This window comes from Natator depressus, chromosome 11, assembly GCF_965152275.1.
Source record: "Natator depressus isolate rNatDep1 chromosome 11, rNatDep2.hap1, whole genome shotgun sequence".
In the NCBI taxonomy this organism is placed as follows: Eukaryota; Metazoa; Chordata; order Testudines; family Cheloniidae; genus Natator; species Natator depressus.
This window is the reverse complement of record NC_134244.1, coordinates 40,441,092-40,466,727: the sequence shown is the minus strand read 5'-3', so window position 1 is coordinate 40,466,727 and position 25,636 is coordinate 40,441,092. Positions and strand designations below refer to the sequence as shown.

Here is a 25,636-nt window from a genome sequence, read left to right as displayed (position 1 = left end):
TTCAAACATGATTTTAGTTTGCTTGCTTTTCTTAGCTATTTCCCATAAATTAATTTGTGAGTTTTTTCAAATACAGGTGGTCATGATTTGATTTTTTTTTTATAGCAAATATGCACATCATAAGACCTATAAACCTTTTCTTCTTAAACTGGGAGCTTAATTTTGTAAAAACATATAAAGTATAAGAGCCTGGTTCTCCTCTTTAATGTTAGTGAAAATCATGAGTAACTTTACTGAGCAAGTGAATAGATTTACACTAGTGTAAAACTGGCTTAAGTGAGAAGGGAATCAGGCCTTAAATATTTAGTAACAAACTTGCAATAATCTTTCAAATATCTTTCTGTATATTTCTTAACAAAACTATTACATTTCATTCTAGCTACAATTAAAGCATGCAGTAACAACAGCTGAAGTTAACCAGCTAAAAGAGAGAGTAAGTTACTTCTTTTAAAGTTTTGCAATGTTTAATGTTCACATTGTTCATGTTAGGATTAATGTTTAGAGGCGAAAAAGTTGGAAACCAAATGAAGGTAAGTAGATGTCTATTTTAAGGCTAGGGCACCATGTACTTTGGGCACACTTGACACAAATTCGTAAACCTAAATTCTGGGTTACACAAATACTGAATTCTGTGACAGATTGAAGAAATTCTATAGTAGAATAAAATGCTTGAATAATATTGTTTAAAGTAGAATTTATTGAATTGAATAGTTCAATGGAGAGAAGCTTCTTCAGTTCAGTATTGGTGTTCCATAAAAATTAGGTGCCTTTGTGTAGAAATTAGAGAGCAGTGGATGTATTTTCCACTTGGGGCCAGTGGTCACTTCTAGGAAGGAGATTTTGGAGTGTTATAGGAAGGGGAACTGGTGTGGAGATTCCCCCCCTCCCGCCCTGATGCAAATACACAAACTTCTTGGATGAGAGGGCACACCACATAACTTCTCTTGGGCTGAGGGCTAGCTCAGCATTCTTATAGTTTCTGGTTGCTCTGGGAAAGAGAAGTTTTGTCTCATCTTTTCCATGTTACAGGAGGTGGTGACAGGGAGCTGCGAGCAGCCCTTTTCTTATGTATAGAAATATCGATCTTAGGGTGTGGAGAAAGTACAGCAGCGTCTCTCTGCCTCATTCTACTCAGTGAGCCAGGTTACAACCAGTTCTGGTGAATTTTGGCCATTTACTGCTGTCTCCAGAAGGGCATTCATCAGCCAGTTAGTGGTGAGAAGGGCATTCATCAGCATCTTGTGCACATGACAATGGTGTATGCTGCATGTCTTTCAGCCTCGCCACAGAAAACAAGACAACTGGGCCATGGCCATGTGTGGAGATACACTACTAAGCACGCACATATTTGGAACTATAGAACATTTCTTTATTAACTTGTTAAATTTACATTCCAACATGACAGAAAGGAAATCAAGAGGAGAATTATTTTTAAACCAAAAAGACAATACTTCTCGCTTAAACGTTCGATGGAACGCTAAAATGTTGCTACTACTAAAATTAAACAGGTAACTTTAATAGAAACATAAATCTAGGTCCCAGTCCTGCTGTTGGCCTCGTGTTGTTGGGCTTTGAGAAAGTGTAGGGATTCCACGCATGATGACCTATTTGCAGGATCGGGGCCTTAGTGACTTGCTAGGGAATCTGACAACAAGTAGGAAAATACTGAGGCAGGGGAAAACATATTGAGCAGTAGTGTCTGTACCTTCAGTAGATCAAGGGTTCTCAACTTTTTTCTCTCTGAGGCCCTCCCCCAACATGCTATAAAAGCTCCACGTCCCAGCTTTGTCACAACTACTAGGGTTTTTTTGCATGTATGGTAGATTAAAAAACAGGGCTGGCATTAGGGGGTAGCAAGCAGGGCAGTTGCCCGTGGCCTCAAGCGGTTGGGCTTTGGCTTTCTGCCATGAGCCCCAGCGAGGCTAACGCTGGCCCGGCTCTTTGGCTTATTTTGGCGGACCTTCTGAAACCTGCTCATGGCCCCTGGACTCCTGGTTGAGAACTGGTGCTTAGATAAAAGCTCTTGGGTACTATATTTTGTTGACATCCTAGGGCTAGAGGTTGATTCAATACCTTTTTCCTTGCGCGTTTGCTAGCAACTTTCCAGAATGACTTGCTTTCCTTTTGGGAATTAAACAGTTCAAAAAACTCCCATTGGCTTCAAAGCGGAAATGTGATGTTATCAGGTGCATGGTCTAAGATCAGAATTGAAAAGCAATTAGTAAATTACAAGTTGGCTTATTCTGCTGTTTTAGGTAGACCTTCCTCAGAAAAGTTAACAGAGAATTAGATATCCAGCAAGGTTAATATAAGCTGAAAATCAGGGTTCTTTTAATTTTGGTATCTGTTTGGCAAGAAGGTACGCTAATAAGGAAATAGGCTGGACCAGCTGCCTAGTGTGTTTTTTTTCCACTTTTGTACCGTGTGGGAGATTCTTGACTTTGATTTGTAAAACTCACGCAGCATGGAAAGAGTTGGATATATTGAAATGATATCTATATAAAGAGACTTAAAGCATTTTAAGTACTACTGTATGAAAGGTTGTATACCTATTAAAGGTCTTGCTTTGAATACTGCTGAGATTGGTTTTAGTAAGTTAGTAGCTATTATCCACTTACACTTGTTTAAGCAGCTGTTTTGATTTTTAACTTTTATCTTAAGGTATCGTTCTTAAGTGTTCTGAATGTTTTCCTTTCAAGTTAAAAACTACTGAAGCTGAAAAAGTTGAATGGGAGTCAAGTAAATCCCAGCTTCAGCAAACTTTAGAAGAGAGCAAAGAGAAAATTAAGAAGTTGGAGACCTATTGGTTAGAGGCACAAAGTTTATGCAAGACCGTAAACGAACATCTTAAAGAAACTCAGGAACAGTATGATGCCCTGGAGAAGAAATACAACAAAGCCAAGAAATTACTTAAAGATTATCAACAGAAGTAAGTACACTAAAGTGAAATAATTTCATGAAAAGATTTTAAAAAACTGGTCTTTTTCTTGGTTCCATATGCCTGACTTTATAGGCAGAGCTAGTAGCAACACTTCTAGTTAAGGTTGCCTAGTACTTTCCATTATAAGATCCTGTTTCCAGTTGCTTATAATTCTTCCAAACTTTAACCATTCAGGCTGAATTTCTCCACGCCACTAGTCTGCCAAAAGCTGATTTTTGCGGCGGGGGGTTCAGCAAAATGGTTCAGCTGTTTCTGCAAATGCTGGTAGGAAAAATTACATTGTCAAAACAATGTTAAAAATTCTAACAGCAGTTTAGTTGTGGGACATACCATGGTACAATCCAGACTGAATAGCTGTGTCACCTCTGTCCTCTAACCTGGGATACCCTTTAAAATGCTTTGCGGTAGCCTCCAGCTTAAATTGCTCATAAACAGCCTCCAGCATGCAAGTCACTCCCAGCTATGTCTGTGTGTGTGTGTGTGTGTGTGTGTGCTGCAGCCACACTTTTTGGCTCTTATCAGCTCTTATCACCCTTAGTTACCTCACCACCCTGCAGGGTGACCCCAACACACCCCCATTCTTAGATTCCTCTTCTCTCCCCCCCCACCCCCCCCCGCCGGATATGCATGTCCTGTACTCCTGGACAATGCAAGTTTATATAAAGTCTGTTATTTCTTGAATAGAAATAATCACACAACTTGCCAACCCAAATGGAGTTTCCCAGATACTTCAATTTAAACACACTGGATTAGACAAAACAGGTTTTATTAACTAAAAAAAGAGACTTTAAGTGAGTACAAGTAATGGGGCTAAAAGGTCAGAAATGCTTACGAGAAAAATAAAGATAGGCACCATTTGTGTTTTATCTTAAACTGTGTTAAATTCAAAGCAAAGTTTTCTCACTACATGCTCTCAACAGTCTTTAGACAAAACTTCTTAGATCAGGACCCCTTCTGTAGCTCACGAAAGCTTATGGTCAAATAAATTGGTTAGTCTCTAAGGTGTCACAAGTACTCCTTTTCTTTTTGCGAATACAGACTAACGCAGCTGCTACTCTGAAACCTATGTTACTTCAAGTGGTAGAAGGCTATTGTGTGGCTCTAAAGTTTCAACCTGTGCTAGTATTATTGTATCGCCTAGGAGCAACAGTCATGAACCAGGACTCCATTGTGCTAGGGCGGGGTGGCCAGCCTGCGGCTCTGGAGCCGCATGCAGCTCTTCATAAGTTAACATGCGGCTCCTTGCATAGGCACTGACTCTGGGCCTGGAGCGATAGATGCTAACTTTCCAATGTGCTGGAGAGTGCTCGGTGCTCAGCGCCCTGCTCTGCCCCAGGCCCTGCGCACCGTGTAACAGCTGATTGCGATGGGCGGGAGGTGTGGGGAGGGAGCGGGAGGCACTTTTGTTAGAATCACTAATCTTTAGCTTCCTTCTGAAGCCTCTTTTCTTCCTTTACTTCCTTTAAATTTTTATTTGGCCATTGTCTCGAAAAAAAAAAAGACTTTGTTCTTTCTTCAAGCCCCAGTTTGGGGGGCTCCGTGGGCTTCAAGAAGTGTCTCAGTTGCAAGGAATTTATCACAGTGACAGATGGACACTCTTAAGTGCGTCTGCTGCCTGGGAGAGAGACATCCCACAGAAGCGTGGTTTGTGTCAGCAACTGTCAGATCCAGAAAGGACAGAGATCTGAGGCTCAAACTCCTAATCACGGAGTCTGCCCTTCAACCACCTGAGCCACAGCAGGAGACCTCACCACAGCCCTCTACTTCGAAGGGAGCAGATCCCAAGGAGACACCCGTGATCCATTCACGTAAGGCCTCTAAAGAAAGGTCTGAGTCCCCATAGCGAGTCCCGAGCCAAAAACTATCTCTGGCTCAGTCTGTAATTGGTATCTAAATATCAGCCATAGCTTCTTAAGAGGCTGTGAATAGTCTGCTCTTATTCAGATATCACAATGGTCATTAACTCCTTTCTTCTCTCCAGGGTAGACTACTGAAATTTGAGCTATCCCTGAAGTCCACTTGGAAGTGTCTGATAGTGCAAGACACACCTGTGGCATGTTTTGAGTAGTTGCTGTGAGCGAACAATGCAGTTTCTGCACTTCCTGCTTCTCTGAGTGTAGTTTGTGATGTTTACCTCCACTGTGCACATCTAGAATTACCACCTCTTACCCTGTGCCTTTTCACACAATTAAAAGTGTCTTGAAAGGTCCCTCTCCTGTTCTTTGAAGCTTGCCTGCTTTGGAGCTCAAACATAACATGAATATGTCTGTTTACATTCTGGCTCTCAGCTCCACACTGTGTTACGTACACTGTTACCTCTCTCTGGCTGACCTGAACCCCTTCTATGTTGTTTATGTGCTCTGCAAATATTATTTTCAGTCAGATTCTTTTAGTTGCTTGGTTTTCTCCAGCACAGTGGTATTGCTCTATTTTATTTCACTGTTAAGATGTTCCCCCTCTCCCCTGAGGCAATTTGCTTTTGTCCTTCTCGCTTTCTTTAGTAGGCAATTTCAGAATAATTTTTGTTGTTGCATAAACCGCAGGCCATTACAGACTCACTCGGATGGGCGTAAAACAGAAGTTTACAGGATATTGGCACTTAACTGTGGAACTCTATCACAACCTATGGAATGCATATAGAATACTTCGGCAGCTGCATCATCTTATTTATGTAAAACTTAGAAAAGGCAGAGCAGTTCCAATAGTTTGGGTTCTATATCCACATAACATCTTATACTCATACATATTTGCTTCAATTTTTACAGGTAAAAATAGCCAAGTGGAATTTTCTAAAGCATCTTAAGGGTGGAAAAGTGCACTGACCTTATTGCATTTTAAGCTTCAGCCCAGAGCAAACTTTACAGTTACAACTCCTGTTTTTCCTGGTATTTATAATGCACATACTTGAGGGGACAGTGGGCTTACAAAAATAATGAACACTGTTACTGGAAGTTGTGTGATGGCCATTTGCAGTGTTTAAATAGTGATGTTGTAACAAGGATAATTAATTTAATTCAGGTTTCAGAGTAGCAGCCGTGTTAGTCTGTATCCGCAAAAAGAAAAGGAGTACTTGTGGCACCTTAGAAACTAACAAATTTATTTGAGCATAAGCTTTCGTGAGCTACAGCTCACTTCATCAGATTCAATAAATAACCAATAAATAATTCAATAAATAACCAATTTTAATGTTTCCTTATTAGCTGAAACCCTTCTAACGTTGCAGTACAATTGTATCTTCCCCCACTAGAGAAATAGAATTTATGAAAAAAGAAGAGGATCATACAAGGGTTCTTGAAGAGAGGGACAAGAAGCATGCAGCACAACTGAACATATTGCAAGAGGAGGTAGGCAATATGGTATATTTAATGCCACTTTTCAAGAATGAGAAAATTGTATCTAACTTTTATTTTAACATTTGCAGATTTCAGAGCTTCAGAACAAATTAAAAATATATGAGAGAATACCTTGTATGATTGGCGATAGCATTTTGCTGGACACTGCCTCTCAAAGTCCAGAAAAACTAAATGAATGCTCAGAGATTAAAGAAGAAAATACAAAAGAAATAGAGCCATCAGCAGTGGAAAAATTAGTTTTTTCAGATACCGGTAAGTTGAGCAGTAATAAAGAGATAAAAACCTGTGATGATAAACTCTCTAAAGTATTGACTGTACCAAATAAGTGTGTGGTGGAAGAGAGCTATGTTTGTGTGTTTAAAAAAGAGAAAGTTAAAAACCTTTTCTTAGTCCTCAGTGTAGTACAGAATGTTTTGTACCTATACTGGATTTTGGGGATTGTGTGGGAAGTGATAGGCATAAAGTTGACTGTGCTCCTTTTTTAATGGAGCATTATGTATATCTTAATGATAAGAAGTGTGTAGATTGGACACTGTGATGCATTTTCTTAAGTACCCTGGAAAAAAATTGTTTATTTTTAAACAAGCATTGAGCTCTACTTTGAATAGCTCTTTGAAGTTTTCTTAATGTACTAGAAAGGGACAATTTACATGATGGGCAATATTTGTATGATTGGGATCTTATCAGAATGCTGTACAAACACAAAGGAAAAATATAAACATTTTTTGGCAACACCTTTGGTACAACCTTAGGAAGTGTATTTGCTTACTTTAATGTCTTGGGTCATTATTTTCCGGGAAACTGGCTTCTTGTATTGAGGTAACTTAAGTTATCCTGTGTCCTCCATTGAGAATACAGTTTCCAGGTCATAAAACCACCAAGTCTGAATGGAATAATTTTTTTTCCTTTCAATGTGAAGATCTTATGAGTTTAGTAAATAACTTTACCCAATTGACTCAAGTATTGAGATCTGACAGGCTCTCCAGAAACCCTTAAATTAGTAGAAGCTTCTAATGCAGTGTTATCCCATTTCCTGAACTTCTGTTTGGTGATCAGAAGACTTAACCAATTTTCCTAAGAATCTTTCCAAAGGAGCATCTTTTTTATTTATAGCTTTGCACGTCTTCATGGAAAGCATTGTTCCAATCACAGTCTGTGGACTTCAGGGAATCTACATCTATTTGCTTGGTATTGAAGGATGGATGGACTTGTTTTGGTGCTGGATCTAAATGACTAAACAGATTAATGCCTTAAAGTTTTTACAGAATGAAAATTTGTCAGCCATATGAATATTTCATCTATCTAACTCAAAGTATGCTTATTTGCATATTCCAAAGGAAAACATTGCTGGACATTTTTTTTTTCTAGGTTCATGTATATTTACTAGAGTCTCCTATTTGTCCCTATTTTGTTAAGGTGATTGTTTTGTACTCCAATACCTATATGTGATTGGTTAACCATGTCTTATTTCCTTGGATACAAAGAAATGAGCAGGAGAGAGAATACTAACCCTGGAGAGAGACTGAATGTATTATTCTCCTCTAGTTTCTGCTTTGCTTTGTCTACCCCAGGCAATGCAGCACTTAGCAGTTCCCTTTAAATACCTGTAGAAAGATGTTTAAACTCCGATCAGGTCATTGGGATGACTTTGACTTTGGTCAGCTTTATTTATGAAGGTGTGCAAATTTGGTCTTCATTGACTGTTTAGCGGTTTGTTAGGAACTTCAGTAGATTCCTTCACATTAGCCGTTAGGGCCAATTTAGACACTGCACAGTGTGGAAGTGAACAAATACAAGGAATTAGAGGAAAAAAGTGGAAATAGAACTGTGTGTGTGTGTGGCAGGGGATGCTGCTTTTTAATACTCAAAGGCATGAGTTCTAAAGCTCAGGATTGCAAACAGGTATCAAGAGGTCAAAACGTCCTACCCCTCCCATAGTACTAAATAAGGGAAGGGAATCCTGGAAAAGGCTGAGAACTGTTGCCCTAAGTTGATGATGATTCTTGGTCTAATAGGCCAGTGAATTGTTAGGGTAGACTGGTGAGACTTAAAGATAACATAAGACCATCCTGTAAAAAGTTGCTGTGGGATTGGGATTTGCAAGGTTTACCGTACCAGTTTCAGAAGTTTTGTATAGTTCGGAGTGTTTTTATAGGAGGAGTGGAGGAGACAGATTTGCAGTTAGCTGCTACCTGAGGCCTAAAAAAATCTGAAACAAATAATGGCTTCTGTGTTCAATACAGGACGGGAAGGTACCTCCTGGATTATCGAGTGCAGCCCCGTGCTGTTGCGGGCAACCCCATCATATTATCCAGTTCACAAACTTAACAAACTCCATCTTAATGCTAGTTAGGTTGCTTTCCCTGCTGTTTCTATTGCAAGGCTGTCCCAGAGCTTCATTCCTCTGATGTTTAGAAACATTCCTCTAATTTCCAGCCTAAATTTATTCATAGCCAGTTTTATACCCTTTTGTTCTTCGCCAACATTATCCTTTAGCTATTTCTTCTCCCTTACTAGTGTTTACCTTCCTGATGTATTTATAGAGAGAATATCTCTTCTCAAATAGACTCTCTAGTCTCCTGATCCTCACAGTATTCCTTCTCTGCACCTGTTCCAATTTGCATGCATCTTTCTTGAACATGGGTGACCAGAACAGTACACCGTATTCTAGATGAGGTCTTACTAATAATGCCTTGTACTATGGCATTTAATACTTCCTTATATGTACTAGAAATACCTCTTCTGATGCATCCATATTTTATAGGATTTGAGTTGCCATCTCTATGATTCTTAAAAAATGATGGAGTGGAATTTCTACAGTCACTCATGTACACTTCCCTCAACTTACAGCCTTCAAAGTTCCTCGAAGGAGAAATGGAAGCCCTATTTTAAAAAAAAATAATTTGAGGTGTTGGAATGAACAGGTGAAATGTTCAACTTTTAACATGTAATGGTATATCAGTGCATATGGCATCTGCAACAGTTACCAGCTTTTGTCACATTTGTCTGATATACGTGTCCTCTCATCTGCCAAGCAAGTAGCAACCAATCCAGAATTAGAGTTTTGGTGCCTAATCTCCCCCACCCCCATCTGTGAAAGGCAGGCAGACTTCTACCATTTATTCTCTTGCCTCTTTCTGGAACAGCTGCAGTAGCCCAGTCTTTAGATGTGGTGGTTGTGTTTTCTTGAGACCCCATACTTCAGAGCTCCGATGAAGCAGAAGAAGTTGTAAGACTTTTTTAAAAGAATCCCGGAGGGAGGGCAGAGATTCCAGAAAAAGCCCATCCTGTTCAACTTGTGCAGTGAGTCCTTACTGTTCAGTGTGTCCATTTTCTCCCCAAATCTCTTCTACAGTTCTGCTATGGTGAGTGTAAGGAGGAAGGGGGAAATGACTGACTCTGAATAGGGGGCCCCTGCCATACTCTAATAGCCTCTTTCAGTTCCGGGACTCTGATTGCAGAAGAAGAACCAGACATTAAAGAGGAGGACACCAGCTCAGAGGATAACAACAAAGATCATCCTGGAGGTTGAGACGTCCCGAGCTCCTCCTCATTCATCAGCTTGTGGGATTTCACCAAGGGCCATGGCTTGGGTTAATTTTGGATTGTTCATCTCTTCCTCTTTTGGGGCTCCCTTTCTATCTTCTCCAAAGAAGAATCTGAAATAGGACACTTAAACCTCTTCTTCATTGTTTCCAGGGAACTGTGTGCTGCCTCTCAATGGGAAAATCTTTCTTCCCCCTCCTCCCCCCCCCCCATCCTGAAGAAGGGAGAACTGGGCCAAATGCTAATTTTCCTTTCTCTGCTCTTTGTCCTACCCCTCCCTTTCATTCCTTAGAAAATCCTAATGGGGTTTCCCCCAGGGAATAGGCTACTTAGTTTCCAACCTCACTAAGACACTCGGGAAGTGTCTAGGACAGCAAAAATCAATCTTGGATGATGATGGACTACCAGTTTTTTGGTAAGAGGGTTTTACAGATCAGTTACTGCCAATGTATTACTCCATTCTTAAAAATGTTGAGATTGGTTCTTCTGAACCCAGATGCCCTTTCTTTCCTTCCCAGAAGCTGTCAGAGAATCTACAAATCAGCTTCAGATTTTCATGATCTCTTGCTGCCGGTCAGGTGTCAGGCTCAGGGAAGGTGGTTCTTTGGAAAACTTGGAGGAGCCTAACTTGTTTTTCTGTAGTTTAGGAAATTCTCCGCTCTGGTATGGGAGGGTGGGAGTGAGGAAATGCCTGTAGTAGGAAAAGAGACTGAAAGAGCCTACTTTCAGATTGGCTGCCACATGTCTGACTGACAAATATAGGGACACACCCTTCATATAAAATTGTATTGTCATAATGGTAAACAATTAGCAGGTGAGAGAAATTTTGTTTTTACTTTTGAAGATGTATACTGAAAGTAACAGAAAATACTTGACTTTTGCTAAGATTAATTTGTTTGAGAATTTTCCTGGCACAACCTTTTGCAAGTGTTTTATGTTTGTTGCAGATTTTGATACTTTTATGGGGGATACTCCAAGATTAGATACTAGTGCCCACAAAGCAAAAGCTCAGCTTGCTCTGAAAGTAAAACGTCAGCCACCTTCTCGATCAAAGCTAAAAGAATCTCTTGAAACTGGACAGCAGAAATCAGATCTACAGGTACCGATATCTATGTATAATATATATATTCAGTACACTGTTTTCATTTATATTCACCATGTTAAATAACTATCCAAAATTAAGTTCTATTTTGTGACTACTGACTAGAATCAGTAAATCCACTAAAGAATTATTTACCATTAAGCTAGAAATGTGTAAGCTGTTCAACACACAATTTTATTTAGTTTCTTAAACTAAACCAAATCAAATCACCTAAAACTTACGATGACTCTTATTTTGTATTTAATATTTCAATAATCATACAAAGTAGGTTAGTGTGGGGAAATAAGTATAAATATTATTGTGATAAATGTTACTTTTAATGCCGCAGTACTGTAGCGGGAAGTGCAGCACACCAAGAATCTTGGACATACTTTATTCGGATGGTGCAGAAGTATCACAGATTCTCATGCTAGATTGGGTGAACAATTCCATCAAAGTTCACCCTCTGTGCATAACTTTAAAAACAATCTTTGTGAAAAACAACTGTTAACATAAATATAAGTGATCAAATTTAAACAAGTAGTCTGGTAATTTTTCTATTTGAAATATGCTTACTTGTTAACATTCAGTTCTCCTTCTGTAGCATGTTCTATCTTCCAAAACTTGGTTTAAAATAAAATGTCTCCACTTCGTAAAGGCCATTTGACTCCACAAGAAGGCGGATGTCAATATAGTATTCTGGTACACGTTAGAGAATATCCTCTAGCTTCAAACCATTTTATTGTTTGTTCAAACCATTTTATTGTCTCGCTTTGCATTGCCAACAGTAAAGTGTAATGGTGGCTAGGCTTTCTCAGTTTCTATTCCTTGTATTACGTTCTTTGAGTATTGCCTGGATGGATCACTGCTCTTGGTAATTGTATGAGCTTGGAACTTCATCTCCATTGTGGTGACATGCACAGCATTATCCTTTCATACTTCTCCACCTCAGGAAACGAAAAGGCATAGCTCTAGCCCAGGGGCGGCCAACCTGAACCTGAGAAGGAGCCAGGATTTACCAATGTACATTGACAAAGAGCCACATGAATATGTCAGCAGCAATCAGTGCCTCCCGCCCACCGCGATCAGCTGTTATGTGGTGCGCGGGGCCTGGGGCAGAGCAGGAGGTTGAGCACTCCCCAGCACACTGGAAAGTTAGCATCTATCGCTCCAGCCCCAGAGTCAGTGCCTATGCAAGGAGCTCCATATTAACTTACGAAGAGCTGCATGTGGCTCCGGAGCCACAGGTTGGCCAGCCCTACTCTAGCCAGTAATCATTTTGACCATTGTGTTAGATGGCAGCTAGACTTCTTTGTCTGAAGCCATTAGGTTTTCCAATCCTAGATTAATACTCACTTAGCCCCAAAATCAACAGAACTTCCAAAGCTCAAAGTTCATTCTTTAGCCATATCAGGCAGCAGTAGTCCGAGTAGCGCATGGACCAAACCCACTAGCAGACATTGCGTGTTATTTCCCCCCGGCTATCAATGTTCCCTCTATTTTTTTCTCTATGCATGTGCGGAATGAATTTTTATGTGCACCAATATTGAGGTGATGTGCGCCACCAGTAGAAACAAAAAACCTAAATATAATATCCCTATGGTAACTTTTTAAAAAATATATAATTACTTCAGCCAGGACAGGTTAGGCATTTTAGAACTCACAACTCAAAGAATTAAATTTAAGCATAAGAGAGAAATAAAAGTATTAAATGCATAGACCATTCAAAAAACTAAAATAACACTTTGAAAGAATAAACTTAGAGCGAATATATGTGTATTGCAGGAAGTACCAAGAAGTAACAATAACACAAGTATGTGTTGGGAGGTGAATGTGAAGGAGACTCTGTGTGTGTGTATGTGTGTATCTCTCTCACTCACTCACACACACACACACACACACACACACAGAGAGAGACAGAGAGAGACTGCGGGTGTGGGTGTGTTGGCTGTTGAGGAAGTGAGAGACAGTGCACAGTCTCTTTTAAGCAGAGAGGCACTCATCAGAAGGCTCGTTCAGATCACAGCAGCTCTGTCCTGCTCCTGAGCCCTGTCTCCTCTTTCCTTCTCTGCATAGATGGGATACATGGGTGGAGAGGAGAGGGACACACTGACATCAGTACCTCCTTCTTCCCCCCTGCTCTGCACAGTGAGCCGGAGGGTCCTGGGAACAGCTGGTTAGGAGCTCCAAGGCAGAGGGCAGGAGCAACGCAGCTGCAGAGCAGCAGGAGGAGGGGCACCTAAACACATGTTGCCGGATGTGCCTGTTTCTGCTAGTCAAGTGCGCGGCACTTGGTTGACTCTTGGGCAGCTGTACAGCTTAGAGGGAACATAGCCGGCAATATATTTTGTTGTCCGTGTTTCAAGCCAGTTTTGCTTTCCCTTTCTGGAGAAGAAGTTCTTTGTGGCTCATTGTTTACCTCCATTCTGGCTCATAGTATATCCTTTTTCTAAAATTATTTGCCTTTCTTTGTCAGTTTCTGTTTAAATTGTGTGGGGTTTTTTTTGTTTGTTTGTTTTTTTGTTGTGTTTTATTTTTTGCTAAACAATGTGATTTTGGGCATTGGTGCCATGTTTTCATGAAATGCTTGGCAGTAGTCTTCCTGCACAGGCAGGGAGTGCTTGTATTCACCAACCTGGACAAACTGGCCCATCAAGGATACAATTCTGTATTGTGACATATTCGTGTAGTCCTGGTAGCTGATGACAACTCCTTTTTTGTGACCTTACATTTCTTATGTGGAAGGTCATTATCCTAGTGTCAGTGACTTAAGCTTGCAAAAGGTGAGCTTTAGGCCATAGTTACTGCTTTGCCTTATACCAAGTTGTGCAAAGAGAAAGTGTTGTTAGAGACCCTTCCAATTTTTTTTTTTTTCTTAAGAGAATGTAGGCTTTCCACCTTAATGTCCTATCAACATTCTTGCCTGGCATGTGTATTCTGGTGAAGCTCTTCTCCACACTGTGGATGTCAAAAAGACCAGATTTCAGAAAGGGGACTTCTTCACTGGGAAAACTGAGAGGGGAAATAGAAAGCAAAGAGACTGGAGCTGTGAGTAGAACATTCTGGCTAAGCCTTGAAGGTCAGGTCAAAAAACATGATCTTGATGCAGATGATGAGGGGAAGCCAGCTGAAACAATTTCAGGAGTGTGTGACATGGTAGGAGTTGAATGATTTTAGTAGAATTATTTAGTTTGACCTGAGAGGAGCCTAGGAAGATGACACAATTAATGAAATCCCCATTTTCAAAAGATGACAAAGGCATGTCTGAGGGTTTCACTGGTTCAGATGAAGAGGAAATTTTGGCTTTTGAAGATGTAGAAAGAGGAGAGGCTTGAAAATTTGCTTCAGATGATAACTGCAAGTGATTGGTAAAATCAGAATTTACTTACTGATTACTGCTCTCTGTGTACTGTGATAGTATAATTATCTGTCTGTATGCAAGCCCCTTATCCCAGTATAATGTATGTGCTCAGATCATAAAAGCTTGAGGAATGTGATCAGTCTGTTTTCATTTAAAATTAAAATATTATATTACAATAAAGGTAGCCTATAAAGTCAATCTCCATGGGCACTGAGGAAAAATAAACTTATGTTTTTAACAGAAAACAGTCTACATAATTTCTTTGGCATATGAAGTCTTAAGGTTGATTTTTGTAATGCTTTATTTTTTTAAGGCTTTTACCATAAATGTTATGACTGCACAATTGCATATATTTACCCATAACCTCTTTTATTTTAAATATATTTACAGGATGAGGATACAGAGGATGCTATCCACAATAGAGAAATTGGTACAGCACGTCAAGTCAAGTCTTTAGAAATAACAGAAAAGCTAACTTTATCCCAGTTGAATGATGCAGATCAAAGGATTGAAAAGCCTGAACCAGTGGAAAGCACAGAGAGTTTGTTAGAGTCAAGTCCTTCTGTTTCGACTCACTCTTCTCCAGTACACAAACCAAACAATGAAAACAGCACGAGTACTACTCACTCTCCTCCTAGTGATGATATAACTCCAAGTTCGCCTCAATCATATTCCAAGAATGTCAGGCACAGAGAATCAAAAGGGAAAGGAAGAGAGGCCAAAGGTAAGTCATAAAGGTTTTTTGAGGGCCTTAGGGTCAAAATGCTCTATTTTTTTAAATTAATGTTGAACTGTAGCTATTGCATTCTCTGCCTAGAAAAGGAGAAGCTACTTATTCTAATGTTAAATGTATTCTTAATGTAAAATTAATTGTATGCTATGAGACTAGTTAAAAATGTTAGCAATGTAGTATTACTATGATAGTCCATACTGTAGCAAGGTTAGGAACGTTTTACAAAATGGAGATATGGGTTATATTCTTTTGGAACTGGGTATAGATACAGATGATTGAATAGTGGCAGCCTCTGTGCAGAGCGGGACAGTACTTCTTAAAGTCCATATATGTTACGTTGCTGTTGAAGTGCCAGCATTCCAGTATTTCATACCTGGAGCAATGCTGGAGGTGAGTTTCCCTACCTTGATACATCTGGCAGCAACCAAGTGGCTAAAAGGGTCTTATTCAATGTCCATTTGAAATAAACCATTCAAAAGTCATTTTCAGCTAACTTTGCAGTGAATCCAAGATGACTAGTTTGCACAGGCGCACACAGCTCAGTGAAGCAAACTATCTCCCAGCATCTAGGGGTTAAATATTAAGCATGTCATTTGATGTTTTGATAAATAACTCTTTCCTTGTTCTTATAGAAAAATAGCTGACACAGTATTTTGTAACGAACAAGACTCTTGGTAGAAAGAAAAATTTGTTAAATTTAATATAATAGAATAAAGAGCTTAAAAACAGTACAGAAAAGAAAATGCTGATAATAGTAATTACACAAGTAATACTGCAGCCTCTAGCATTCAGAACCTGATGCTTGGTAACAAAATACACAGACTAGATTCCTCTGAAATTGCTAAATATAAGCTGCTGAAAATTTCAGAAAATAAATTAAAATGGTACTCTGACTTCAGATCATGTCAGGCTTTGGGCTCACGTCATGAGCATGAAGTTAGATGACAACATCTCAGCTATAGACACCTAGGGTACGGCTCTGTTTACTGTTTGCTTGATACAACTCTGTTCATTCCAGCTGTCTAAAATGTCATTGCTTATTCCTTGAATTAATATCTGTTGATACCAAAGAGACACTTGTGGAAGTAACATGGATTCCTGATCCCTATGTCAGGGCAGTAAGGCAGTAAGTAAGGTTATTGGTATTAGACATATCAGAGAGTGGTGTGAAGGGAGTCAGGCAAAGGCCTCACAAATTTGGGGTGGATGGGCCCCCAAACACATGCATGCTGGGGATCTTTGGCTGAGACACAGTCCCCCCTGTTTTTGCCAGTGAAACCTTCCTAATCTAGATTAATGGGTAAATAGAATTTTCATGCCTTTTTTATGGAGACTGGACTTTCTTATTCGTCATATGTACCATATGTATCATGCTAATTACTGTGTAATCTGCATCTAAAATGGAAAATGAAGATTTTGTTTGACTTAAAACTATGAAAAATAGTGCTCTACAAATATATATTGAACCCTCACAGCATTATTAGGTTGATATAGCTCCATTTTTTTCAGAAGGAGAAACAGAGGCAGAATTTGTCTTGCCAAGGCCTGAGAGTCTGCATCAAAGTCCTGGGTTTCTGGCACAAAGTCCTGTGTTCAGTCTATTTAGACCATGTCTCTCGCTCTTAAACGTTTTCAAGTATATATCCAAACATTGGATTGCCTTAAGTTTATCACAGTATTTCAAGTTTTAAAATAACAGAATAGCCTAGCCAAAGTACTTTGATAGGCTTCCCATGCTAAAAGATCCAAAAGCACTTTAGAAATCATGTACATGCAGCACTGCTGAAAAATAGCAAGCTCCCTGCTAGGGTGGGCAGTTGCGGTCAGACAGCTTGCTGTATATTAGTGAAGTAGGGAAGGGGGAAGTTTTGACTAAGACTACTGGGGAAAAAAACCCTTTATTCTTATATTAAGTGTCATATGTTCTTTAACATCTATACAGAGAGGAGACAGAAGCTTAAATTAAACACCTCAATTTATCTATTTCCAAAGGGAAAGAGTCTAAATCAATTTTGCCAAGATTCAAATGTATAATTCCAGGGAGTCTAAGACATTGCTTCCACATAAGTAATAAAAGAGCCATGTCAGTTGTCCGGGTATGCAAAATAGCTAATCTGTAGGTAATGTTGGAATACATTTCAAGCATATTATTTATCCTTAATAGATTCATAGATTCCAAGGCCAGAAAGGACTACTGTGATAATCTAATGTGACCTCCTGTATAGTACAGGCCACAGAAGTTCTCTGAAATAATTCCTGTTTGAATTAGAGTACATATTTTAGAAAAACTTATCTGTACACATACTACAAGTTTAGCTCATCATTTCCTTGAGCCATGACCTTAGACTTATTCGTTTAGCTAATGTCAGTTAACTCCTGCAGAGTTTCAGCAATGGCCTGACCTTTTCCAAAGGTGATCTGAATGTTCAAGCAAAATAGCAGGTAGTGAACACTTTGAGTTACTATATTAGGGCTTTCATATTTTAGGATGCAAAGAATGGGAGAAGGCTGAACAGATTATAATTATGCTGCTCACTAAGTGTCGTAATTCAAGAGAAGTATATGGTCTTTTTCTCATAGAGTAATTGAAAAAGGAACCAGATTAAATATTTTGTAAGGCAAAAGGCAAGTATTTCCTTTACCAGTTAACAAGCTGTGTTAAGGCAGATAATGTTTGCACTCTTTATTGCAATGGACAATATCATGTTTATATCCTCAGCCAACAGCAGCTCTTTTGTAATCTACTGATTCAGCATATCTCTGGAGTGCTAGCACTGAAGTGGTCTGTACACTTGACTGTACAAGAATTGTCTTGTCATCACGTATACATAATGTGCAAATGATTTTGTTTTCTTCTGCACTGAACCGTAAGCAAATATTGTCATAGAGTACAGAAATTTCACTTGGTGACCTGAGGAAATGTTTCAAGTGCTAGTCTTAAAACTGGTGGAGTTGTAGAGTTTAATGCCATACATCAAAGATGATAGATTACTAATACCGCACGTTGATTCTCTGGACAAAATGACATTAAATGGTACTTCAGTGGGCTGGATTCTAACTATCTAATGGAATTTAATGCCTACCAATTATATTTAATGGTGGAGGAACAATCCTTTCTATCTCCTCCTATCCCATCCATACAGTTTGTATCAGTTGGTGTGTTTATTTTTTAAACAATTGCACTGCTCTTTCACATTTTGGAAAACGTTACCTTTCTTTGTAAAATTCTCTTGGAGAAATAAATGTCTGTGTTTAAACCTTTTTGTTGCAAAATAACCTGGTTTAAAGTGCTATAAGGAAACTAAGTCATGAGATGAGAAGTAAAGTTCTGTCATTGACTGGAAATTGTTGAAGGGAAAGGATAGAAAATAAGAGGTAGGAATAAATATACAATGTTCAACATGGAATTAGATTCCTAGTATGGTGCACTTCAGGAGGTATTTAATATATTATCTGGAAGAGGATGAACAATGAAGTGGCAAAAATTTGTCAGTAACATTTTCTAAATTACTCAGGGTAATTTAAGGTCTAAAAAACATTAGGCAGCTGTGTAACATGGAGGCAGATGAAATTCAAGGTGGATAAGTGCATGGTAAATGTGCCAAGAATGAAAAAAATTACTCATCTGCTAAAAGAAAGGAAATTAGCAATCTCTCCACTAATCCTCAATTTACCGTATTGTACCTTCCACTATATACAGGCCTTGGGGTGACTGTAACATTTTCAGGGTGATATTGGTTCTGCCTGCCTTCCAGAAGCTATTGCAAATCATAAAAACATTACTTAATAAAAACTCTATTTGAACACATTTATTAAAAAAGTCATTTTACGCACTGCCATAAAAGCTTAATATTTTAATGAGAAACACATCCGATGAAGTGAGCTGTAGCTCACAAAAGCTTATGCTCAAATAGATTTGTTAGTCTTTAAGGTGCCACAAGTACTCCCTTTTCTTTTTGCGGACACAGACTAACATGGCTGCTACTCTGAAACATGTATTTTGCTTTCTACTGAGTGGGCCAAATTGTTGGAAAGATTCCTAGAATAAAGGAAATCAGCAGATAAGTAATTTTTCCATTCCTGATAATTTTTCTACTATTCCTCCCTGATAGACAAGTAGTGAGCAGTGGAAAATAAATGGGGGAAGAGGTAAGGACAGATAGCCCTGATTGAATCCTTTGGAATATCTACTTAGAGACTGTTGACTGGAACACCCTCCTGTCGATGTTTGAAGATCCATTTTGTAACATCTAGTGAATGTGATTTGAAAATCAGGTTGTTGCTTACTATATCATATCCACTGAAGCCAATACTTTTTTGCAAGAGGTTTTCATTAACCTTGTGTTGGGGGCCCTGATCCTCTCAGGAAATGGGGTAGACATATGTTTCAGCAATATAATATATCCCCTTGCTTACAGGAATTTTTAATGACTGCTTTCCTTCATGCTTTGAGTAGAATTAAATGAATAGGGACATAGTTTCTTATATTCATTGCTTCGAGAGTTTCATCCAGCTTGTACCATGCTTTTTTTCTGTTGGACTGTATTAGAACAAAATGAAAGCAGTACAGTGTCTTGGGAAATACAGAGTGGAGTGTTCATTTTGAAGTTTAGCCAGAAAGTGTTCTAAGAGCTACTTTGCCTCATGAAAATATGGTACAGTTCTTCCATGGAGAATGCGGTGGTTTCAGACACCCACCTAGTGGATGTAGTGGCCAACAAGAAATGCATTTTATTGTTAAAATAAATGGATCCAATAAATTTAGAGGGCTGAAAAGAAGTAAATATAAGGGTTTACAATACTATTGGGAGATCCCAAGTGGAAAAGTTGGGTTGATGCAGATGTTTCATCAATTGAACTGCTCTTAAATTTGATAACATGGGGGATGGTAAACCAAAGAAAAGTGGTAGTCTGAGTTGAAAACACTTCCTGGGGTGAAAAGCTGGACCCTACTGAGTTGTGCATCAGGACTGTGTATAGAACATCTTGAAGAAACTGTAAAACTGCTGGTTTCAGAGTAGCAGCCGTGTTAGTCTGTATCCACAAAAAGAAAAGGAGTACTTGTGGCACCTTAGAGACTAACAAATTTATTTGAGCATAAGCTTTCATGAGCTACAGCTCACTTCATTGGATGCATCTGATGAAGTGAGCTGTAGCTCACGAAAGCTTATGTTCAAATAAATTTGTTAGTCTCTAAGGTGCCACAAGTACTCCTTTTCTTTTTGTAAAATTACTGGAATTTTCAGCTTCTTGGAATCCATACTTCTGTCTTTGTTCCAGCTTAAAATATGGAATTCTGGTTCAGTTCCTTGCATATTGGACTTCCCCTCCCCCCCTTTCCTCCAGGACTATCAATTTGGATAATTAACCATGTGATGCACTCCATATTCTTTATGAAAATATGCTTATGATATGAATATGATATAACTGAGATGTACTTTATGCTCAATGGGACTTGTAAGATATCATTGGAAAGGTTCTGATTTACCGAGTCCTAGAATCATAGAACTGGAAGGGATCTTGAGAGGTCATCTAGTCCAGTCCCCTGCACTCAAGGCAGGACTAAGTATTATCTAGACCATCCCCGACAGGTATTTGTCCAACCTGCTCTTAGAAGTCCCCAATGATGGAGATTCCACCACCTCCCTAGGCAATTTATTCCAGAGCTTAACCGCTCTGACAGGAAGTTTTTCTTAATGTCCAACCAACGCCGACCTTGCTTCAATTTAAGCCCATTGCTTCTTGTCCTATCCTCAGAGGGTAAGAAGAACAATTTTTCTCCCTCCTCCTGTAACAACCTTTTATGTATTTGAAAACTGTTATGTCCCCTCTGTCTTCTCTTCTCCAGACTAAACAAACCCAGTTTTTTCAACCTTCCCTCATAGGTCATGTTTTCTAGACCTTTAATCATTTTTGTTGTTCTTCTCTGGACTTTCTCCAATTTGTCCACATCTTTCCTGCAATGTGGCGCCCAGAACTGGACATAATACTCAAGCTGAGGCCTAATCAGCGCGGAGTAGAGCAGAAGAATTACTTCTCACGTCTTGCTTACAATACTCCTGCTAATACATCCCAGAATGATGTTTGCTTTTTTTGAATCAACGTTACACTGTTGACTCATATTTAACTTGTGATCCACTATGACCCCCCAGATCCCTTTCTGCAGTACACCTTCCTAGACAGTCATTTCCCATTTTATGTGTGTGCAACTGATTGTTCCTTCTTAAGTGGAGTACTTTACATTTGTCCTTATTGAATTTCATCCTATTTACTTCAGGCCATTTCTCCAGTTTGTCGAGATCATTTTGAATTTTAATCCTATCCTCCAAAGCACTTGCAACCCCTCCCAGCTTGATATTGTCCACAAATTTTATAAGTATACTCTCTGTCATTATCTAAATCATTAATGAAGATATTGAACAGAACCGGACCCAGAACTGATCCCTGTGGGACCCCACTTTTTACGTCCTTCCAGCATGACTGTGAACCACTGATAACTATTCTCTGGGAACGATTTTTCAACCAGTTATGCACCCACCTTTATAGTACCTCCATCTAGGTTGTATTTCCCTAGTTTGTTTGAGGTCATCCGGGACAATATCAAAAGCTTTACTAAAGTCAAAATATACCACATCTACTGCTTCCCCCCCTATCCACAAGGCTTGTTACCCTGTCAAAGAAAGCTATCAGGTTGGTTTGACACGATTTGTTCTTGACAAATCCATGCTGACTGTTGTTTATCACCTAATTATCTTCTAGGTGTTTGCAGATTGATTGCTTAATTATTTGCTCCATTATCTTTCCGGGTACAGAAGTTAAGATGACTGGTCTGTAATTCCCCAAGTTGTCCTTATTACCACTTTTATAGATGGGCACTGTATTTGCCCTTTTCCATTCTTCTGGAATGTCTCCCGTCTTCCATGACTTTTCAAAGATGATTGCTAATGGCTCAGATATCTCCTCAGTCAGCTCCTTGAGTATTCTAGGGTGTGTGATTATGTGATTATGTAATTTGTATGCCTGTATCAGTTTTGTATCTAAGGTTAGAGATATGGATTATGTAACAGTTACAACTGGGTGTGTGTTGGGAAGACACCCACCAGACGACAGGCCATCAAATTTGTTGAGCCATCAGGAAGGAACAACAAAACCATGAAGATACTAATCTCTCTCCCTCCTGGGAGGTGTCCGGGGACATAACTGTGACACTACTAGGTCAGGTGATCTTGTCACCTGATACTAAACATTACCTGGGACTTCTTGTAATTTTCCACTGGAAGGGAAGGGGGGTGAAGTTTGGGAAACAAAGGATTCCTGCCTTATGCAAATCCTATTTAAGGATGGGGAGGAAGGCAAGCGGGATTCCTCTTCTCCATGACCTGTCTGACCACAAAGAAAGACTGCTAAAGCCACCTGAAGAGAAGGTGGGGGGGAGTCCAGACTGAGATGGGTCCAGTCTGAAAAGAAATATAGCTGGAACTCTGAACCACAGAAACTTTGCAACCTGCCTAAAATAACATTTAGGATAACATTTTGTAACCTGTTTAAGTATATTGAGCTTAGCTTGCATACTTTGGTTTATTTGCTCAGTAATCTGCTTTGTTCTGTTTGTTACCCCTTTTACCACTTAAAATTCACCTTTTGTAGTTAATAAACTTATTTCTTGTTTATAATATAACCCAGTTTATGTAATTTCTAACTGCGGGGGCAAGAAGTTGTGTATATCTTCCTCCACATTGAGGGGGCGAATTTCATAAAACCCTTGGTTTTGTATCCCTTTAAAGGTAGTGGGAACCAGAGTGTTGGGGCAAGCCCCTAAGGCTGAAACTTTCCAGAGCGGATCTCTGTCTCTGTGCAGCTGGGCGTGGCCCTGCCTGTGTGCTTGGCTGGAAGAGGCTTGTGAGCCTAGCCCAGCAAGACCAGGTAATGGGGACCCTGGTTGGCAGAATAGGCTGACTCAGTGGCATCCCAACACATCTCAGAGGGGAGGCAAACCATCTCTGAGATTTTTCTGTCTGCTTCCAAGACATGTGATTTAGAGCTTCTGAACTGGAGTTTTCTATTGGATATAGAAAAGGCCTCATCCAGCAGTACCAAGATCCAATAAACCTGGTGATCTTGGTCCATGAGGAGCTACTAGGATTGCCATTGCTTTTTTTAGTGATCCTGTGCAAAATTTGGAAAAGCATGTGAACAGTGAGGTAGCAAATTTTGCAGGTGATAGAGTTACTTAGGTTAGTCAAGACAAGAGGAAGACTGAGTAATTTGAGAGGACTGACAGTGCTATCTGAATGGAGAGCATGGTGGCAAATAAAATTCACTATTGACAAATGTAAGGTAATAAACATTGAAAAGAATAATTACAACTATTCATACACCTCAGTGGGTTCTAAATTTAACTGTAACCACTCAGGAGAAATACTTGTGTGTCATTGTGGACATCCAGCCCAATGAAAATCTCTACTCCAATGCACAGTGATCGAAAAAGCTAAAAAAATTTTAGGGTACTTGAAGAATTTAGTAGACTTATACTGAAAATATTAAATGCCATTATAAGTCAATTGTGAAGTCTCACTGGAATACTGTGTTCAGTTCTGCTCATTCCATATCAGAAAAGATATTGCAGAAATAAAAGGGGCTCAGAGAAAGGTGACAAATTATTACAGGCCTGAAAAAACTTCCATATGAGGAGACACTGCGGCTCTTTATTTTAGAGAAGACCAAAATAAGAGAGAACAAGATTGAACTTTGCAAAACCATTAATAGTATAGGGAAAATAAATGGAGCACTCCTTTGCACCTAGTACATGGCACAAGAACAAAGGGCCAGTCAATGAAATTGAAAGGCAGAAAATTTGAGATTGATAAAAGAAAATACCTTTTTTACAATGCATAATGAACCTGTGAAACTTATTGCTATAAGATGTCACTGAGGGGAGGAGTTTAGGGGATTAAAAAAATAAAATCAAATGCTTATTCGGAAAATGGGAATATCCAGTTTCATTAGATAGGCTTTAAACTTTTTTTAGAGGGAGTGTAAACTCTCATAGTTCAAGGCATAAGCCAACAACTGATTTTATGACACAGCTTCCCATATGAGCTGGTTATACCATGGTTGTAGTTGTCTGCACCTTCTCCTGTAGCATCTGGTACTAGCTACTGTCACAGGCAGGGTACTGGACTGCATGGACCACTGATTTGTTTTAGTGTGGCAGTTCAAATGTACTAGTTAGTTAAATCCATGGCAAAACAACTTTTCAGGCTCTGACTTAGAGGGTACCCTTATTCAACCTTTACAAATACAAATTAAACCTAAATATTTCCTCCATTTAAAAACAAACAAACAAATGCTTATGATTAAGTGAATTTCCTTACAAACTTTAAATCAGTCCACTCTGTTTTATATCAAAGCAATTTAAGTAGCTGATTTTAATCATGATTTAAATCAGCAATCAGGAAACCTCAATTTAAATAATTTATTTTAATCATGTTTTGAATTTATACTACTTAGCTATTTTCCTATTTTCACATGAGTCTCATTGGATGGTAGCCATTAAATGTTGATTTAGTGGACTAAATACATTCTTTATACTACATTTGGTGCTTCTTTTTGCTAAGCAGGCGGATGCACTATAGATGCATTTATTTAAGCAATTATAGAGTTAAATTTACATTTATTCAGACTCAAATTTTATATTCAGTATAAAATTACATTTTATACTAGAAAATGGTGACTGCATTTCTTAATTACTAAATTAATTTTTTTACTTGTGATTTGTGTCATGTTCTACTTGGATGGAAATTCAGATTCAACTAAAAATGAACAAGAACAACATTTTTTATTAAATAAAGTACTTTCAGTGTCCTGGGAAGCAAAAAAGAAAAGTTTATCAAAACATGTTTTGCATTTAAAAATTGATCAAACACAGGAATTACTATCAGTTGGAGAACACTTCAGTCTCTTTGGTCACTCGATTACAGACCTAAAAGTTGCAATTCTTCAACAACAAAACTTAAACAGACTCCAATGAGAGACTGCTGAATTGGAATTAATTTGCAAACTGGATACAATTAACTTAGGCTTGAATAGAGACTGGGAGTGGATGGGTCATTATACAAAGTAAAACTATTTCCCCATGTTTATTCCCCCCCACACCCCCTACTGTTCCTCAGATGTTCTGTCAACTGCTGGAAATGGCCCACCTTGATTATCACTACAAAAGGTGCCCCCCCCCACCCCCCACGCTCTCCTGCTGGTAATAGCTCACCTTAAGTGATCACTCTCCTTACAGTGTGTATGGTAACACCCATTGTGTGTATATAAATCTCCCCACTTGTATTTTCCACGGAATGCATCTGATGAAGTGAGCTGTAGCTCAGGAAAGCTTATGCTCAAATAAATTTCTCTGAGGTGCCACAAGTACTCCTTTTCTGTCTGTACTTAGTGAATTGAACTGATTATTTCTGGTCACTGGGTCCTTCAAGATTTTAGAACTAGTACATCTAGTTTTTATTCGTCAATTGGAAGAGGAAAACAAACTTTCCTGCTTTGTCAGCTCCCAAATGGTTTCTTAACTTTAAATGAACTAGTCATTGAACTGAGTTAGTTGAGTAAACTGACA

General features: G+C 39.0%; 1 protein-coding gene across 2 annotated transcripts in view; it reads left to right on the top strand.

Annotated features, from left to right (window-relative positions):
* Nucleotides 1-25,636, top strand: part of LOC141995979 (neurabin-1-like) — a 78,114-nt gene that overhangs the window by 15,749 nt on the left and 36,729 nt on the right. For both annotated transcript variants that reach the window (XM_074967589.1, XM_074967590.1), the window contains exons 7-12: nucleotides 380-433; nucleotides 2,700-2,929; nucleotides 6,189-6,285; nucleotides 6,363-6,546; nucleotides 10,788-10,939; nucleotides 14,673-15,006. In XM_074967589.1, the coding sequence (XP_074823690.1) occupies nucleotides 380-433; nucleotides 2,700-2,929; nucleotides 6,189-6,285; nucleotides 6,363-6,546; nucleotides 10,788-10,939; nucleotides 14,673-15,006 (1,051 nt within the window). The remainder of the gene's footprint in view (nucleotides 1-379; nucleotides 434-2,699; nucleotides 2,930-6,188; nucleotides 6,286-6,362; nucleotides 6,547-10,787; nucleotides 10,940-14,672; nucleotides 15,007-25,636) is intronic.